The sequence below is a fragment of the Scyliorhinus torazame genome, chromosome 17, assembly GCF_047496885.1.
Source record: "Scyliorhinus torazame isolate Kashiwa2021f chromosome 17, sScyTor2.1, whole genome shotgun sequence".
NCBI lineage: Eukaryota > Metazoa > Chordata > Chondrichthyes > Carcharhiniformes > Scyliorhinidae > Scyliorhinus > Scyliorhinus torazame.
Genome location: NC_092723.1, coordinates 189,285,830 through 189,305,158, shown reverse-complemented (window position 1 = coordinate 189,305,158; position 19,329 = coordinate 189,285,830). Strand labels below are relative to the sequence as shown.

Here is a 19,329-nt window from a genome sequence, read left to right as displayed (position 1 = left end):
GCCGTCCTGGTCGGGGGGGGGGGGGGGTGGGGGGTGGGGGGGGGCGGGGGGGGGGGACGGCGGGGGGGATCTGACACCGGTGGGGGGCGGACCCTTATCGGCAGGCGGGGGTTAGATCCACGCGGTTAGATACTCGGGCGCGCAGCCGATCTGGGGGGCGGGGGTCTAATTTTTGTGTGTGGCTCCGAGGTCTGAATCCGCCATGGAGCTCGGGGTGGCCGCTGGAGGACGCCGTGCCCATGCACGGACTCCAATCTCCAAGTGCGGGGGCCGTATCCACAGCTAAAGCTGCGTGAAGCACCCCGGGTCCCAGCTAGACCCCTGCAGGGCACTGAATTAGCTGATCTTCATTCCAGGAATCTCTGGAGTAAAACCCCAGCGTTTTTACGCCGGCGTAGGGACATAGTCCCATTTTGGAAGAACCCAGCCCCCTGCAACTTCCATGTTTTCATAAAACGTGAAGGAGCAGAGTCACAGGACCGCTAATCAGTGTTAACAACAAGGAAAAAACATTTAGTAAACACGGAAAAATTGGATTATAATACAAAATAACTTTGCTCCCCACTTACTTTAACAAATATACATAAATGTTAAGATTGACATGGATTACAAAGTATATCTTCATCTTCAATGGTCTCATTGACACAGATTCCCTTATAAACACACAAGATGGCGGTGGTCAAATGCACTCTCAACTCTGAACCCCAAGTGAATGTCTGTGAATTTCTCCTCAAAATACCCCAGACGATTGTCGCATGAGGGTTTCCAAACTCCACTTCCAAAAACACAGTTTACAATCTCCTTTCATAACAATGCTTCCCATCAGCAATTTGGATTCTGAAATCCTGACCAGATTTTTCCAAATGACTCGTTTAAACAAAGCGTCTGCTCCACTTATATCAGTACATCCAGTCCAGGTTTTAGGATTTCTTTGTCCAAACTGTTCACAATTGCTTTAACTCTTGATTCCCACACTCTGGTAAAATGGCATCAAACGTTTGATTTACCTCTGAAGTCTGCTGTCCCACTGTTACACCTTATTACTACAATTGTCTCTTTAACACGGAACCCTTTGTTCACTCTTCCTTGAATTCTTCTGAACAATAACTTGATCTCTGTTCTCCTAACTCCAGTAGTCTTAAGATATATTTTCTGTCCCAATTTCCTGGTTATCTGGGCTGCATATTGTTCCTCAGGAAGCCTACCTCTTTGCATCTCTCTTGTCCTATCCAGTTTCTCCTGGCAGAATTGAGAGATGTTTGCTCCACAATGTCCTGTCCCCAACTGCAATATATCCAGCTAAAGCCAAGAACAAAAACACCTTTTTAAAAGGGCCTCCAGTTGCTAAGCAACATCCGTATACCTCTGTTGAACTATTTATTCTTCATGCCGTAGTCCTCTTTAAGCACAATAGAATCATAATGGCAATTGGAATCAACCCCCACACATACAAATACAGGAGCCCTTCCCCTAGTGGTAATGTCCAACCCTGCCTGCCCTCAGTGACCAATCCTGGTGGCTGTGCTGTTGCGGCTGAGTTGCCAACCCTTGGAATAAACTGGAAGTTCTGCAGAGTGGACAATATTCCTAAGGAACAGCAGCTTGGCGGCAAACACTTGATTGGCTGCCGGAAAAATGATCCTGATTGTCACAGAAGTCTTACTTATGGCCCCGGAGATGGGACCCCTCCCGTTTTCACAGAATTTACACCCAATAGGTGAATGGAGTCAGACCCCATTGGGAGTATTGTGAGCAGTTTTGGGCCCCGTAACTAAGGAAGTATGCACTGGCCTTGGAAAGGGTCCAGAGGAGGTTCACAGGAAGGATCCCTGGAATGAAGAGCTTGTCATATGAGGAACGGTTGAGGACTCCGGGTCTGTACTCGTTGGAGTTTAAAAGGATGAGGGGGGATCTTATTGAAACTTACAGGATATTGCGAGGCCTGAATAGAGTGGACGTGGAGAGGATGTTTCCACTTGTAGAAAAATTAGAACCAGAGGACAACAATCTCAGACTAAAGGGACGATCCTTTAAAACAGAGATGAGGAGGAATTTCTTCAGCCAGAGGGGGGGTGAATCTGTGGAACTCTTTGCCGCAGAAGGCTGTGGAGGCCAAATCACTGAGTGTCTTTTAAGACAGAGATAGATTCTTGATTAATAAGGGAATCAGGGGTTATGGGGAGAAGGCAGGAGAATGGGGATGAGAAAATATCAGCCATGATTGAATGGCGGAGCAGACTCGATGGGCCGAGTGGCCTAATTCTGCTCCTATGTCTTATGGTCTTATGGCGATCGTGCAAGGCAAAAGGAGATGGTATTGGAAAAAGGAATAAAAGATATGGAAGTGAAATAGCTATGTTACCTATAGCTGCAGGCCATGAAAAGGGGGCAAGATTATGATTTGAAATTGTTGAACTCAATGTTGATTCCAGAAGGCTATAAAGATGTTCTTCACAGTTAGAAACTTGGAATGGTTCCAGCACAGAAGACAGCCATTTGCTCCATCAAGTCTGTGCTGCCTTCAAGATCAATTTGATTTGATTTATTGTCACATGTACTGAAGTACAGTGAAAAGTATTTTTCTGCGGCCGAGGGAACGTACACAGTACGTACACAGTAGACAAAAAGAATAATCAACAGAGAACATTGACAAATGGTACATCGACAAACAGTGATTGGTTACAGTGCGGAACAAGGGGCCAAACAAAGCAAATGCATGAGCAAGAGCAGCATAGGGTGTCGTGAATAGTGTTCTTACAGGGAACAGATCAGTCCGAGGAGGAGTCGTTGAGGAGTCTTGTAGCTGTGGGGAAGAAACTGTTCCTATGTCTCGATGTGCGGGTCTTCAGACTTCTGTACCTTCTGCCTGATGGAAGGGTCTGGAAGAAGGCAATGCCCGGGTGGGAGGGGTCTCTGATAATGCTGTCTGCCTTCCTGAGGCAGCGGGAGGTGTAGACAGAATCAATGTGGGGGTGGCAAGCTTGTGTGATGCGTTGGGCTGAGTTCACCACACTCTGCAGTTTCTTGCGATCTTGGACCGAGCAGTTGCCATACCAGGTTGTGATGCAGCCGGATAGTTTGCTAACCCTAATTCAGATGGTTCCACTCCCTGACCCTTTCTGTGGGTCTGTAATTTTAAAATATCTATTAGTGTGTATCCAATTCCCTTTGAAAGCCACACTTGAACCTGTCTCCACCACATTCAGGCCCTGCATTCCAGATCCTAACCACTCGCTGCGTAAATTTAATTTTCAGGCTGCTTTTAGTTCTTTTGACTGTGCTTTTAAATTGGTTTTGCAATCCCTCCGCCAAAGGGATATTGCTACTCATTCCTCAGGGTAGTGCTGCAGAAGAATTTACCCTTTAAATAAGGGCACTTTTATCATAGATTTACATTCAACCTATACAAGTATTAACAATTTAAATTAACTGTATATACCTGGCTCTTTGTTTGATGTTTCTTCATTTTGGTGAATGTCAGGAATGGATGAAGTATCTCGCTGACCAGAACCATCTTTTGGAGATGAGAAAGTGCCATAAGAATCATCTGGCCAGAGTTCAAATCCAGTATTATCTGTCCATTAACAACAACATAACAATTGTAAATATATTTCATAGAATGTGATGTAACTATTAAAGTGATTGAACAGTTGGGGGGCAAAGTATTAAATTGAGTACAAGGACAAAAATATCAATATTTGTCCAGTTTGCATTCCTGGAAGCTAACATCGAGGATGTGCTGGTCAGTGTTAACAATGCTAAAATGCTCTTTTACCCCAGTAGCAAACTCGCAGATTTACAAGAAAATGGTCGACCATTCAGTTTCCAAAATAGGACACCTATCTTTGACAGTCTAACAGGGAATCCAAAAGCCCATAAGACACAGGAGCGGAATTAGGCCACTCGGCCCATCGAGTCTGCTCCGCCATTCAATCATGGCTGATATTTTTCTCATCCCCATTCTCCTGCCTTCTCCCCATAACCCCTGATCCCCTTATTATCAAGAACCTATCTAACTCTGTCTTAAAGGCAGAGTCTGTCTTAATCACCTCGGACTCTACTGTCCTGCTATCCCAATTAACCAGACACCACTTTCGAAGGTGGGCTTGTTTCACTGTCAGCGAAAAAGCTGGTAATTCATCTCTGAAGTTCTTACAAATCATCTGTTGAGGAACTTCAAATCAATTTGCAAGAATACGGCAAAGGGTCATAGGTTTCAACAATAGCAGACACATTTCATAGAATCATAGAATCCCTACAGTGCAGAAGGAGGCCATTCGGCCCATCGGGTCTGCACTGACCCTTTTGAAAGGCCATCCTCTCTCAGCCCAAACCTCCGGCCTATTCCTGTAACCCCACCCTAAGGGGCAATTCAGCACGGCCAATCCACCTAACTTGCACATCTTTGGACTGCGGGAGGAAACCGGAGCACCCGGAGGAAACCCACGCAGACACGGGGAGAACGTGCCGATTGCGCACAGTCACCCAAGGTCGGAATCAAACCCGGGACCCTGGCACTGTGAGGCAGCAGTGCTAACCACTGTACCATCATGCCACCCATTTAATATCAGCTTATACAATAGCAGACAAATTTAAATTAAGCACTTTAAGCCTTTAATGTCCTAAAGTATTTTGAAGTCAATGAAGAAGTTGTAACGTGTAATCGCTGTTTTCATGTAGAGGAAGACGGCACCTTATTTACAAACAGTAACGCTCCACAAACAGCAATAGGACAGACAACCTGATAATTAATTGATGGCAAAATTAATCACAACTTCCAATGTACCAGCTCTGTCACTGGATGTTTGAGAAACGGAGTATTTGAGGATCTGGATCCCAAACTCAAGACTAAGGTCACGATTAACCAGGCAGCAGCGATGCCCTCACTCCCAGATGCTTTGGAGACTTGGACAACCTGCAGACACCTCAAACCATTGGAGACATGCCATCAGCAGCAATGTCTTTGCCAGATCCTCCAAGTCCAGTGGCACGAAAGGAGGTGGAATAGCAATGTCCTCTCGCAAGATAACATGGCGAGCGTCAAAGGACTAACCACTCAAAACCAGCGCTGCTTCTCAGGGTTTGTCGTTCATTAACCTGACACCAGGTCCCTGAAGCAACAACTCCTTGGAACTTGGTCTTGGCAGATTACTCCAAGGCAGACAATGGAAATGCTTTGGAGATGGCCTCAAAACACACCTGAAGAGATCAAACCTCTCTACCCATTTAGGGGGATCCTGACTTGTGACCAAGACTTTACCGAATATGCAGAGGTGACGTTGAAGCATTGGAGGGAGTGCCCAACAACTCAACCATCCGAGCACTTCCTGCCCTGCACGTGGCCGAGTCTGCACATCGGGCATCGAACTGATCAGCCAAACGCTGACGACATCATCTATACATCACGTGATCAGACTCTTCATCTGACCTTGTCCCAACGAGGAACAAACATGAATACACAACACTCTCCTCCCCCTTTACAGTAAAACATTAAAAGGTTTCGGCAATGAAACACAAAATAACATTATCAACATTTACAATATAAACAGTCAACAAACACAAGTCAATAAGTTTGATGTTTTGGAAGACGCTGATTTCTGTGCAGTTGTCGGCATACCTCAGGTGTCAGCTTTTGCGTGTTGACTATAACCTCTGGTGCTTCGGGTTTAGTTTGGGCATTGTTGTCTCAATCCGAGTCGGACGTCGTGTTTGCAGGTTGATGCGGTGTTGAAGTGTCCTCGCCTGGGGCATAGTCTTCCACAGTTGTCTCTGGTATTGACAGGCTCTCAAGTACATCGGGGTCTTCACTTGCCACAGTTTGTTGCAAACTCTCGGTTGACTCTGTCTCTGGAAAACTAGTTCTCGTTGCTGAAAGTTGATCAGCGTGACCTCTCCACACAACATCATCCCATAGTCGACTCTGCATTACCAATCCTGTAGCATTGCCACTCCATCACTGACTCCCCAGGAAAATGGCATGGGTGCATCTAAAGGAAAGTTGGCAATGATATAAGGATGATGAAAACATGGAGTCAGGCTGATAGAGCTGGATGGGAAAAGGCTGAGAACAGCACCGACAAGCTGGGCCAAATGGCCTTCTTCGGTATTGTATATTTTCTGTAATTACTGGAAGTGAAGAATTTGTTAGTCCTTTGGGTAAGCAGGTCAGCAAAGACCAAAAATGTAGAAGCCAAAGTCAACGTTCAGGAACTACCAGTAAATATTCATTAAAAACCCAATTTGCCTGCAGAGCACAAATAACTGTTTGAAAATCAAGCCCAGATTGCCCCAGAAACAGCTCTGAGTAATATAAAAACATACCACATCCAGTTTCATTTTCAGGTGGATCCATATTAAAGAATGGAGGCCTTGGTCTGCTTGTTTCTCTGTCAATTGATCTCATTGGGATCATCTCTGACGGCTCCCATCGTCTCAGATCACTTGATGAGTGTAACGGATTCTGCGGATAAGGAGGGTGCAGTGGGGCTGTGCGAAACGTAGACGGTATCCCCTGGGCACTAATGCGGCAGAAAACAAAAATATTTGCAAAAGGATGTATTTTTAGCCAATTTAATAATGTCTACATTTTGCTTTGTAATATCAATCTGTAGAACCACCTGAAGCTCTTTGCTTGCATATTGGCAAGGCCCCAGACCGGCAGAGAACTGAGGAATTCACCAACATAGCAAAGGTCAGAACCTCAACATGACAATCATTAAACAGCTTTAAAATAAATAATTTTAACTAAATTACAGTAAAACAATATTTTAAACAGTTTCCAGTGCCTTCAATTCTGGCCGAAGATATTTCTGTCTGTGTGACATTAAGCTTCTAGAATCTATTTATCATTTGAATATACCCTCTTGCACAAATATCCCTGCTTTTTCAGAATAATGTGATACTAACATATGGATATAGATTGTAAGGATTTGGGTCCCTCTGCAGAGTGTTGTGTGTTCATTCCCCCAAGACTATTTCTCCAACTTGACAATAATTACACAATAAACACCTTAGACCTCTGCTGTACCTGATACTGTTCTGAGCTGTTTTCATAACCACAAGAGAGTTAAAACCAGTGCCTCAAAAACAACAGCATCAACAATAGTGTTACATCAGCTTCCATCAACCTTTGTTTTGCCATTATTAGCTACATATTTTTCTATATAACTGCTGAAAAACCACTGGATTAAAACCTCCCTTAAAAAACACATTTATCATTGTGAAACCTTTATGGTATTCTGTCTCACACAACCTGGAAATATAGCTTTGAGGCAGAACACTGTAAACGTTTACATGAAGAAAAGAAACTGTATTCATTTCATACAAGTACAGAGCAGACACAGAACCAAGGCTAAATCAATCTCATTCTTAAACGTTGTGGGTCACATGTCACATTATAATTATTCTCTGTGATCTATTATACCACAAATCATTCTTAAAAATTGAGATTTTTACCTTTCTTATGCTTTTTAGCACAAAGGACTTTTGTACATTATACACGAGAAGCTTATTTTCTTCTGTATGGTAACTGGGATGTGTGCAGGAAGTGTTTACAGCTACTGCTCCTGGAAGCCCAGGTTTCATAGCTGGAGCAGCGCCTGGGGACACTGAGGAGCATCCGCGAGGTGGAGAGTATCCTGGATAGCACCGTATAGAGAGCAGGCTAAGAATCCACAGGCAGGAAGGGAATGGGTGACCACCAGGCCGAGCAAGAGAGTGAGGTGGGCAGTGCAGGAATCTCCTGTGGCCATTCCCCTGCAAAATAGATATACAGATATACCGCTTTGGATACTGTTGAGGGGAATGATCTCTCAGGGAAAGCAGCAACAGCCAAACTCGTGGCACTATGGTTAGTTCTGTTGCAGAGGGGTGGAGTAAAAAGTGGGAGAATGCAAGTTATAAGGGATTTGATTGTAAGGGGAATAGGCAGGTGTTTCTGCGGCTGCAAACGAGACTCCAGGATGGTGTGTTGTCCCCCTGGTGCTAGCGTAAAGGAGTCTCGGAGCGGGGCAACATGGTGGCACAGTGGTTAGCATTGTTGCCTCACGGCGACAAGGTCCCAGGTTCGATCCTGGCTCTGGGTCACTGTCCGTGTGGAGTTTGCACATTCTCCCCGTGCTTGCGTGGGTTTCACCCCCACAACCCAAAGATGAGCAGGGTAGGTGGATTGAGCACGCTAAATTGCCCCTTAATTGGAAAAAATAAATTGGGTACTCAAATTTTTAAAAAATAAAATAAAATAAAATAAGGATGTCTCAGAGCAGGTACAGGACATTCTGGAGGGGGAGGGTGAACAGCCAATGGTTGTGGTACATGTTCGTACAAACAATGTAGAGAAAAAAAAGGATGATGCCTTGAAAGCAGAATATAGGGTGTTAGGAAGAACGTTGAGGTCGGATCTCAAAGGTAGCGATCTCAGGATTACTGGGACATTGGGACCGGTTCTGGGGGAGGTGGAACCTATACAAACTGGATGGGTTACACCTGGGTAGGACCAGGACTAATGTCCGAGATGGAGTATTGCTGTTACTCACAACCAGGAGTTATAGAATATAGAACATAGAAAATACAGCACAGAACAGGCCCTTTGGCCCACGATGTTGTGCCGAACTTTTGTCCTAGATTAAGAGCAAATCAATCTACACCCCAGCATTCTACCATACGGTGGAAGAAGCAGTCCGTGTCCAAATGCAGCAAGACCTGGACAATATCCAGGCTTGGGCTGACAAGTGGCAAGTTACATTTGCGCCACAAAAGGGCCAGGCAATGACCATCTCCTACAAGAGAGAATCTAACCATTGCTCCTTGACATTCAAAGGCACCACCATCACTGAATCAGCATCCTGGGAGTTACCATTGACCAGAAACTGAACTGGACTATCATAGAATTCGTCCAGTGCAGGAGGCCATTCGGCCCATCGGGTCTGCACCAACCCTCTGAACAAGCACCCTATCTAGATACACGCTGCCACCCTATCCCCGTAACCCAGTAACCCCATTTAACATTTTGGACACTAAGGGGCAATTTATCATGGTCAAGCCACTGAACATTGGACTGCGGGAGGAAACCGGAGCACCCAGAGGAAACCCACGCAGATGGGGAGAAAGTGCAAACTCCACACAGTCACCTGAGGCCAGAATTGAACTTGGTCCCTGGTGCTGTGAGGCAGCAGTGCTAACCACTGTGCCACCATGCTGCCCAGCCATATAGCCAGTATCCCATATATACTACAAATTCCTTCAAACTGTCTAACTCTTTCTGTTTGGCTTCCTTCATTCGCTTTTTTTCCAGATTATTAACAACTACTAAAATCTCTCGGCCATGACGACTTTTGTTTCTATTGAGGTTGCTAGCTTGCTCTCCGGACCTTATTCTCGTTAAACTAATGCCTCCACTTACACTCCTGTCCCTTTCTGAACTGTGACGATACGATCTTTCTCCCATTCGAGCAGAACATTGTCCACAAGTTGGTGATTTTTGTTCTGTGGTCAAGGCCACTTAACCAACCTTTGTATCGACCAGAGGTTTTCACTGGGCTCTCATTATTCTAACAGCCTCACTGGTCCCCTCTGGCATTACTGTCACCTTTGTGCCCGCTGTAGGTAGTTGCTCTTTTGAACAAATAGCGCCATCCTGTGCCCGAATATTACTCTGCTCAAAGTCTGTCAACTTTGTGTCTCCTGATAGCAGGTGATTCTGAGTCTCGAGTCCTGAATCTTACAAAGGTAACTCGGATGGTATGAGGCGTGAGTTGGTTATGATGAATTGAGAAATGTTACTGAAAGGGATGACGGTGGATAGGAAATGGCAAACATTCAAAGAGCACATGTAAAAGTTTCTATCGGTATCTGAAGAGAAAAAGATTGGTCCTTTATAGTTAGAAACAGGGGAAATTATAATGGTGAACAAAGAAATGGCTGAGTAACTAAATACACACTTTGGTTCTGTCTTCACAAATGATGACACAAATAACGTGCCAGAAATGTTGGGGAACACAGGGTTTAGTGAGTGTGAGGAACTGAATGAGATCAATATCAGGAGAGAAATGGTGTTGGGGAAATTGATGGGATTGAAGGTGGATAAATCCCCAGGGCCTGAGAATCTGCATCCCAGAGAGCTTAAGGAGGTGGCTCTGGAAATAGTGGACGCATTGGTGGTCATCTTCCGGGATTCTATAGACTTTGGAACTGTCCCTGCAGATTGGAGGGTGGCTAATGTAACACCACTATTTAAAAAGGGAGTTCAGGAGAATGCAGGGAATTGTAGACCAGTAAGCCTAACATCGGTAGTGGGGAAAATTCTAGAATCCAGTATAAAAGATTAAATAGCAGGCAACTTGGAAAACAGTAGACTTGAGGATTGGGAACAGTTTAAAATTCAGCAAACACGGACCAAGGGATCGATTAAGAAGGGGAAATAACAATATGAAAGTAAGATAGCGGGGAACATAGAAACTGACTGTAAAAGTTTCTCTAGGTATATAAAGAGAAAGAGATGGATAAAAGCTAATGAAGGCCCCTTGCAGTCAGAGACGGGGGAATTCATATCTGGGAACAAAGAAATGGCTGAGGAACTAAATTCCTACTTTACTTCTGTCTTCACAAAGGAAGATGTGAATAATGTACCGGAAGTTCTGAGAAACACAAGTTTCAGCGAGGAACTGAAGGAAATTAGTATTAATAACAAAATGGTTTGGGGAAATTAATGGGATTGAAGGCGGATAAATGCCCAGGGCCTGATAATCTTCATCCCAGAGTAATTAAGGAAGTGGCCCTAGAAATACTAGGTCCATTGGTGGCCATTTTCCAAAATTCTTTAGACTCTGGAATGGTTCCTACAGATTGGAAGGTAGCGAATGTAACCCCGCTATTCAAAAAGGGAGGGAGAGCGAAAACAGGGAATTATAGACCAGTGAGCCTAATATCGGTCATAGGGAAGTTGCTGGAGTCCATTAGCAAGGATTTCAGAGCACAGCATTTGGAAAGCAGGGGTGTAATCAGACAGAGTCAGCGTGGATTTACAAAGCGGAAATCATGCTCGACAAATCTACTGGAATTCTTTGAAGATGTAACTGGTAGAGTTGACCAGGGAGACCCGGTGGATGTGGTTTATTGAGACTTTCAAAAGGCTTTCGACAAGGTCTCACAGAGCAGATTAATATGTAAAGTTAAAGCACCTGGGATTACGGGTAATGTCTAGAGATGGATGGAAAGCTGGTTAGCAGACAGGAGGCAAAGAGTTGGAATAAATTTGTCTTGATTATAATGAATGGCAGAGCAGGCTTGAAGGGCCGAATGGCCTCCTCCTGCTTCAATTTTTTATGTTTGTTTCTATGTAAAACAATGGCAGTATCGGACAGAGTCAGCATAGATTTACAAAAGAGAATCTTGCTTGACAAATCTACTGGAAATCTTCAAAGCTGTAACTAGTGGAGTTGATGAGGGGGAGCCAGTGGATGTGGTTTATTTGGACTTTCAAAAGGCTTTCAACAAAGGCCCACATAAGAGATTAGCGTTTAAAATTATGATTGGGAGAAGATGGATAGAAAACTGGTTGGCAGACAGGAAACAAAGAATAGGAATAAACTGGTCTTTTTAAAAAGAATTCTTGACCTCCCACGCCAATGGACAATATTTCTATTTTTTTCCCCACTAAGAATATGAGACCATACATTTACTTCCCTCGTCCAAATCATTACTATTTAATGTGAACCGTTGGGGTCCTCGCACAGATCCCTGCGGTACCCCACTAGTCACTGCCTGCCAATCGGAAAAAAAACACTTATTCCAACTTTTTGCTTCATCTGCTAACCAGCTTCCTGTCCATCTCAGGACACTACCCGCAATCCCATATGCTTAATTTAACACATAATCATTTTATTATCCAAGTGGTGAGAGATTACAGAGCTCTGAGATGGAGAGGGACCTGGGTGCCCTAGTGCATGAATTGCAAAAGGCCGGTGTACAAGTGCAGCAAGTAATTAGCAAAGCTAATGGGACGTTATCAATTATTGTGAGTGGAATTGATTAGGTTAGGGAGGTTATGTTTCAGTTGTATAGGTCACTAGTGAGACCACATCTGGAGTGGTGTACACCGAATCGGTCACTTTATTTAAGGAATTATGTAAATACGTTAGAAGCAGTTGAGGGAAGGTTTACCAGACTAAAACCAGGAATGGGTGGGTTGTCTGATGAGGCAAGGTTGGACAGGTTGGGATTATACCTGCTGGAGTTTAGAAGAGTGAGAGGCGACTTGATTGAAACATATAAAATCCTGAAGGGTCTCGACAGGGTGGATGTGGAGAGGACGTTTCCTGTTGTGGGAGAATCTAGAACTGGGGTCACTGTTTAAAAATAACGGGTCGTCCTTTAACATTGAGATTATGTAAATATTTTCTCTCAGAGGGTAGTGAGTTTCTGGAACTTTCTTTCTCAAAAAGGCAGTGGAGGCAGAGCCTTTGAATATTTTGAACACAGTGGTAAATAGATTTGTGATTAACAAGGGGGTGAAAGGTTATCTGGGGTCGGCAGGAATGTGGGGTTGAAGGTTACACTCAGATCAGCCAATGATCGTACTGAATGGCGGGGTAGGTTCGAGGGGCTGAGTGGCCTCTGCCTGATCCTTGTTACATGTTGATAAAAATCTCCCAAATTATTTTAAGATCCAATGATGTGTGATTCTCATCATTTCAGTCAAGTACAAACCGGTATGTAATGTTGTCTAATGCAGGCTCTGGTGCTGGTGTTAGAATAGAAATGTTAATGGGAGCTGCGATAGGGCTCTTCCTGATGTTGCAGTGAAGCTACATTTTTAGGAGATTGAGGAAGGAGTTTTGTGTCTGTTCCTTTATTGATCTATTCTTTGATCTTGATCTGCTTAAATAACAAAAACAATCTATTCCCAGGAAAGTTACCCAGGCAGTGGTATTGTCACTGGGCGAGTAATCCAGAGACCCAGGGTTTTCTGGTTCTTTACATATCTATAATTTTGAGTGAATCTCTTATTCATCTTTGTTTAAGTCCTACCTTCTGTCCATTTCCAGCGTTTCCGAATGGTGATATGCGTAGTTTGCAAAACCTTCGTTCCACTCTTTCCGATTCATTGTGTTAAAAACAATTCCCTCCCTTTAAGGAACGAGCTCCCACTTTCCTCCTTCTGGGCGACTGCCAAAATTCCAAGCTCCTGATGGTACCCGAAGAACAATCATTTAAGAACACAAAACATTTGATAAGCATTTCAACTCAAACAACTTTTTGTTTTAAATTGAAGAGAGATTGCTCATGCTAAAAAGACCACGCTGCGGAATGTTCCAGGTGATGCTGCAGTAAACACATCTCTTGCAGGCTTCGCAACGTGGCAGGTAATACCTTTTGATGCAATTGGACATTGCAATTACAGAGACAATTATTGCATTATGGTGCACCGTATTGGTAGCCAATAACATAACTAAACGCTTAGGGTTTATATTTTAATTATTTACGTGTATGTTTTTATTCTTTCAAGACCCCCTCCCTCCCTCCATTCCCAATGCAGGGTCCCACAATCAGGCGCTGAGCGTCTTTGAACGGGTTTGCTTGTCACGCTGACCACGTGAGAAGCTCGCTGTCTGACACTGAACTAATTCCAGGAGCAGTGGGATGAGACCTGTAAGTGCTCACCATCAGGGAGCAGAGAGCACGGGAGCTGTGCTGGACAGCTTTCCCGAGGATCGGGAGCTGTGCGGGACAGCTTTCCCGAGGATCGGGAGCTGTGCGGGACAGCTTTCCCGAGGATCGGGAGCTGTGCGGGACAGCTTTCCCGAGGATCGGGAGCTGTGCGGGACAGCTTTCCCGAGGATCGGGAGCTGTGCGGGACAGCTTTCCCGAGGATCGGGAGCTGTGCGGGACAGCTTTCCCGAGGATCGGGCGCTGTGCGGGACAGCTTTCCCGAGGATCGGGAGCTGTGTGGGACAGCTTTCCCGAGGATCGGGAGCTGTGCGGGACAGCTTTCCCGAGGATCGGGCGCTGTGCGGGACAGCTTTCCCGAGGATCGGGAGCTGTGTGGGACAGCTTTCCCGAGGATCGGGAGCTGTGTGGGACAGCTTTCCCGAGGATCGGGAGCTGTTGGGACAGCTTTCCCGAGGATCGGGCGCTGTGCGGGACAGCTTTCCCGAGGATCGGGAGCTGTGCGGGACAGCTTTCCCGAGGATCGGGCGCTGTGCGGGACAGCTTTCCCGAGGATCGGGAGCTGTGCGGGACAGCTTTCCCGAGGATCGGGAGCTGTGCGGGACAGCTTTCCCGAGGATCGGGCGCTGTGCGGGACAGCTTTCCCGAGGATCGGGAGCTGTGTGGGACAGCTCTCCCGAGGATCGGGAGCTGTGCGGGACAGCTTTCCCGAGGATCGGGCGCTGCGCGGGACAGCTTTCCCGAGGATCGGGAGCTGTGCGGGACAGCTCTCCCGAGGATCGGGCGCTGCGCGGGACAGCTTTCCCGAGGATCGGGAGCTGTGTGGGACAGCTCTCCCGAGGATCGGGAGCTGTGCGGGACAGCTTTCCCAAGGATCGGGAGCTGTGCGGGACAGCTCTCCCGAGGATCGGGAGCTGTGCGGGACAGCTTTCCCAAGGATCGGGAGCTGTGCGGGACAGCTTTCCCGAGGATCGGGAGCTGTTCGTGCAGCCAGCTGGGTTTGAAGAAATAAAACACCGGCCATGACACAGGAAAGCAGTACGCTGATTGGTTGGTGAGTAACTGATATGAGGAACTGTGTCTAAATAGCTGAATTTAAAGAACTGAAAAAAGATAATAGCTAAGGAACAAAGTTTGGAGGATAAAGGAGAAGTAATAATAATAATCTTTATTGTCAGAAGTAGGCTTACATTAACACTGCAATGAAGTTACTGTGAAAATTCCCTAGTTGCCACATTCCAGCACCTGTTCGGGTACACAGAGGGACAATTCAGAATGTCCAATTCACCTATCAGCACGTCTTTCAGGACTTGTGGGAGGAAACCGGAGCACCCGGAGGAAACCCACACAGACACGGGGAGAACGTGCAGACTCCGCACAGACAGTGACTCAAACCGGGAATCGAACCTGGAATCTGGAGCTGTTAAGCAACAGTGCGAATCATTGTGCTACCGTGCGGCCCACAGTGAATCTGAGAGCAGAATCAGGAAATCAAAAGAACAGATTGGGTGAGCACATTTATATATTTTGTAATAACAAGGAGCCGAGGAGGGCCCTAGTTAATATTAGCTAATACTAGTTAATATTATTTGACAATAAAAGGATGTGGTGGTATGTATTAGGGATAGTACGGTACCCAGTGATGCCGAGAGGCTATTGGTGGACAGACACTGGGTCCCGATTGGATCAGCCTGCTGGCTCCACCAAGTAAGGCGGAGTATAAGAACCCGGGATCTCCCAGCAGCCGCATTATGTAACCGAGCTGCTGGGGAACAAGTCTGCGTAATAAAGCCATCGATATTGACTTCATTTCTTCTCGCCTCGTGAGTGATTGATTATGCTACAATTTATTACTCAGACTTTAAAGGGCTATGGAGCTCCGGATCGCCCCGGAGTGTCTGCGAATCAGCCCCCATGCAGCAAACTCAGCGGCCACGTTTAAACACTGGGTAGCATGCTTTGAGGGATACCTCCGAATGGCCCCCGGCAGACCTACAGAAGTGGGAGAATTGCGTGCGGGGGCCAGGACGGCGTGGCGCGATTCGGGCGGCGCCCCGGTGATTTTCCCACCCAGCGGCCGGGGGGGGGGCGGGGGGAGAAAACCGCCCCCTATGCCTTTATTTCAAACAGAAGGGTCTAGAAGGCTGTGCTGTTTTAGACTGTCTGACATCAGTGATGACTCGGTTTGATTGGTTTGGCTGGTGGCCAATGAATTGGCCCAAAAGACTGTGTTCTGCCCGGTAACAGGTGGTGATTGGATATCATTCCACTGGAATGTTTTCTGGGCCACGAGGTTCCAGTTTAGTTTCATTTTTGATTCTGCAGCTTGGATGGAGAGTCCTAACTAACCCTCTCCAAACGGATCTGACTAGTCCTCTTCACGTTCCTTACATTCCTCTGCTGTGGAGTTTGGAGCAGTACCGAGACATATTGGCTGTGTTACAAAAATTAAGAAGTTTGCATTCATCGCTCTCTGAGTTCTGGTGTTGAACGACTAATCAATGTGATGCAAGATCCTGAATTCATTTAAAGGTACCAAAAGTTACCCCCAGCCCAACCAGGAAATGATCTCCCACCTTGTTCCTCAATTCCATGACGTTTCATCACTTTAGTTCCCTATCAGCGACAGAGCAAAGGCACTTCCCATTGATGGCTGGACAATACACAGCCACAGTCAGCGTTGTGTTGGCTGGACTCCAGTGGTCTTTACAATAACACAGGATAGCCAGTCCTCATGATAAGCATGTCCTTTGATTACCAGGTCCAATGCATTGGGAAGATGGAAGCTTGTAGGGCCAATGCTGCCTCTGTGCAGCTGACGTAATCATTGATTCTGATAACCTGTATCCATTCTGGTATGGCTATGCAAGGATTAAGATTAAGAATACCTGCACCACAGCACCTAAACTTAATAGATTGTGGCCTGAATGTTCACCGTTGCAAAAGGAGACAATCCCATTCATTGTGTAGGAGATCCTCATGTCCAACAGCTGAGCCAAACGCCATGGTTTCAGCAAGACGGTGGCCCCTTCAATCCACCAAGACTTGCTGTGAACTCCTCCCACACACCTGGATACCCTCCAACTGATTATTTTCCAGCTTGATTTTCAAACTGTCATTGAGAGGTGAACACGAAAATGGTGCTGTTAACCGTCACCTGGGGGAACAGTTTCCAACCTCCTACTATCACCCACCAAATGCCCCTGTCCTCTGCCATTCTCACCGCCTCCTAATTTCCTATCCTCCGATAACTATACACACCACCCCCCCCTGCCCACCACCCCCCCTGCCCACCACCCCCCCTGCCCACCACCCCCCCTGCCCACCGCTCCCCCCCTGCCCACCACTCCCCCCCTGCCCACCGCTTCCTCCCTGCCCATTAATCTTGAACCCACCATGATCCATATTGATATCCCTGTCCTGTTTGTTGATATTCCCATATCCTTTGTTGGCCTGACCCGCTCTGATTTTCAGGGACCGGGAACCAGGGACCTCTCCCCCACCCCCACCACCACCCCCATCCCCCCCACCCATCCCCCACATCCCCCCCCACCCCCCCCCACCCCCCCACCCCCACCCCCCATTCCCCCCCCCCCCCCCCCCCCCCCCACCCCCCCAAACACACATAATGAAACCATACAATAGACCCCATGATATTTCAGCTACTGACTTCCAGGATGCAATGCCTCCCCTGGCCATCAGCCATCACCGTGCCATCCGCTCCACATTGCCCCACCTCTAAACCCAGAACCAAATTCTTTGGGTGACTGACCAGGTCCTGCTCACCACGCTGTGTACAAATGTCGCTGCCCAGAGAGAACTTCCCCCATTGGCCTGGGGTGAAGAGAATCGTGCAATGCAGAACCCTCCAATCTCCTGCACAGCCTCGGGATAGTCTCTTCAATCTGTCCCCCGACAGCGAGGCCTCAGTCCCAGGACAGTGCCCGACTCCTCCTTGGAGAACTTTTGCTCCGAGACTGTCTCCCACGACTCTGCTCTGTTCATTGACCACCTCTTATCTTCCCCCTTCCCTCCCGGGATCCAGCACTTCCCCAGTTCTGGTATTGCTGCCCCTATCCAGCCTTGGCACAGCTTTTGATTTGCATCTTGCAGCTCTGTTTTTCCCATGTACCTCAAAATCATTGCTGAAGTGAAGCTCACCAGGTGGATGCCAATTATATACAGTTATGTGGCACTTAATTTGGAGGGAGAATGTGATTTTGGTGAGCTGGCCTATTAATCAGCATTCATCAGGTGCAATGTGGTTTTCACGGGTGGCACAGTGGTTAGCACTGCTGCCCCACAGCGCCATGGACCCGGCCTTGATTCTGGCCTTGGGTGCCTATGCGAAGTTTGCACGTTCTCCCAGTGTCTGCGTGGGTTTCCTCCGGGTGCTCCAGTTTCCATCCACAGTCCAAAGACGTGCAGGTTAGGTGGATTGGCCATTGGCCGTGATCAATGCGTGGGGTTACGGGGATAGGGCAGGGAAGTGGGCCTAAGTAGAGTGGCTTTTCGGAGGGTCAGTGCAGACTCGATGGGCCAAATGGCCTCCTTCTGCACTGTAGAGATTCTATGGTTCCTGACACAGACCAGTGAGAAACCTGACGTGTCTTTAAATTGCCATCAAGATCACAAAAAATCTGCCAGCGAGAAACTGACTGTTCCCATCACAAGAAACGCAGTGTCTCTGCCCGCTGGGATTCAGACCACTGCCTGCTGGGATTCAGACCACTGCCCGCTGGGATTCAGACCACTGCCTGCTGGGATTCAGACCGCTGCCCGCTGGGATTCAGACCACTGCCCACTGGGATTCAGACCACTGCCTGCTGTGATTCAGACCACTGCCCGCTGGGATTCAGACCACTGCCCACTGGGATTCAGACCACTGCCTGCTGGGATTCAGACCACTGCCCGCTGGGATTCAGACCACTGCCCACTGGGATTCAGACCACTGCCCGCTGGGATTCAGACCACTGCCTGCTGGGATTCAGACCACTGCCCGCTGGGATTCAGACCACTGCCTGCTGGGATTCAGACCACTGCCTGCTGGGATTCAGACCACTGCCCACTGGGATTCAGACCACTGCCCGCTGGGATTCAGACCACTGCCCGCTGGGATTCAGACCACTGCCCGCTGGGATTCAGACCACTGCCCACTGGGATTCAGACCACTGCCCGCTGGGATTCAGACCACTGCCTGCTGGGATTCAGACCACTGCCCACTGGGATTCAGACCACTGCCCGCTGGGATTCAGACCATTGCCCGCTGGGATTCAGACCACTGCCTGCTGGGATTCAGACCACTGCCTGCTGGGATTCAGACCACTGCCTGCTGGGATTCAGACCACTGCCCGCTGGGATTCTGACCAGTGCCCGATGGGATTCAGACCAGTGCCCGCTGAGATTCAGACCACTGCCCGCTGGGATTCAGACCACTGCCTGCTGGGATTCAGACCACTGCCCGCTGGGATTCAGACCACTGCCCACTGGGATTCAGACCACTGCCCACTGGGATTCAGACCACAGACCACTGGGATTCAGACCACTGCCTGCTGGGATTCAGACCACTGCCTGCTGGGATTCAGACCACTGCCCACTGGGATTCAGACCACTGCCCGCTGGGATTCAGACCACTGCCTGCTGGGATTCAGACCACTGCCTGCT

General features: G+C 47.4%; 1 protein-coding gene across 5 annotated transcripts in view; it reads right to left on the bottom strand.

The window, feature by feature from the left end:
• tmc5 (transmembrane channel like 5) overlaps positions 1-19,329 on the bottom strand; it is a 266,568-nt gene that overhangs the window by 197,409 nt on the left and 49,830 nt on the right. For all 5 annotated transcript variants that reach the window (XM_072481874.1, XM_072481877.1, XM_072481878.1 and 2 more), the window contains exons 2-4: positions 13,027-13,183; positions 6,322-6,518; positions 3,440-3,574 (exon numbers count right to left, since the gene is read on the bottom strand). In XM_072481874.1, the coding sequence (XP_072337975.1) occupies positions 3,440-3,574; positions 6,322-6,518; positions 13,027-13,103 (409 nt within the window). In that variant the 5' untranslated portion in view covers positions 13,104-13,183. The remainder of the gene's footprint in view (positions 1-3,439; positions 3,575-6,321; positions 6,519-13,026; positions 13,184-19,329) is intronic.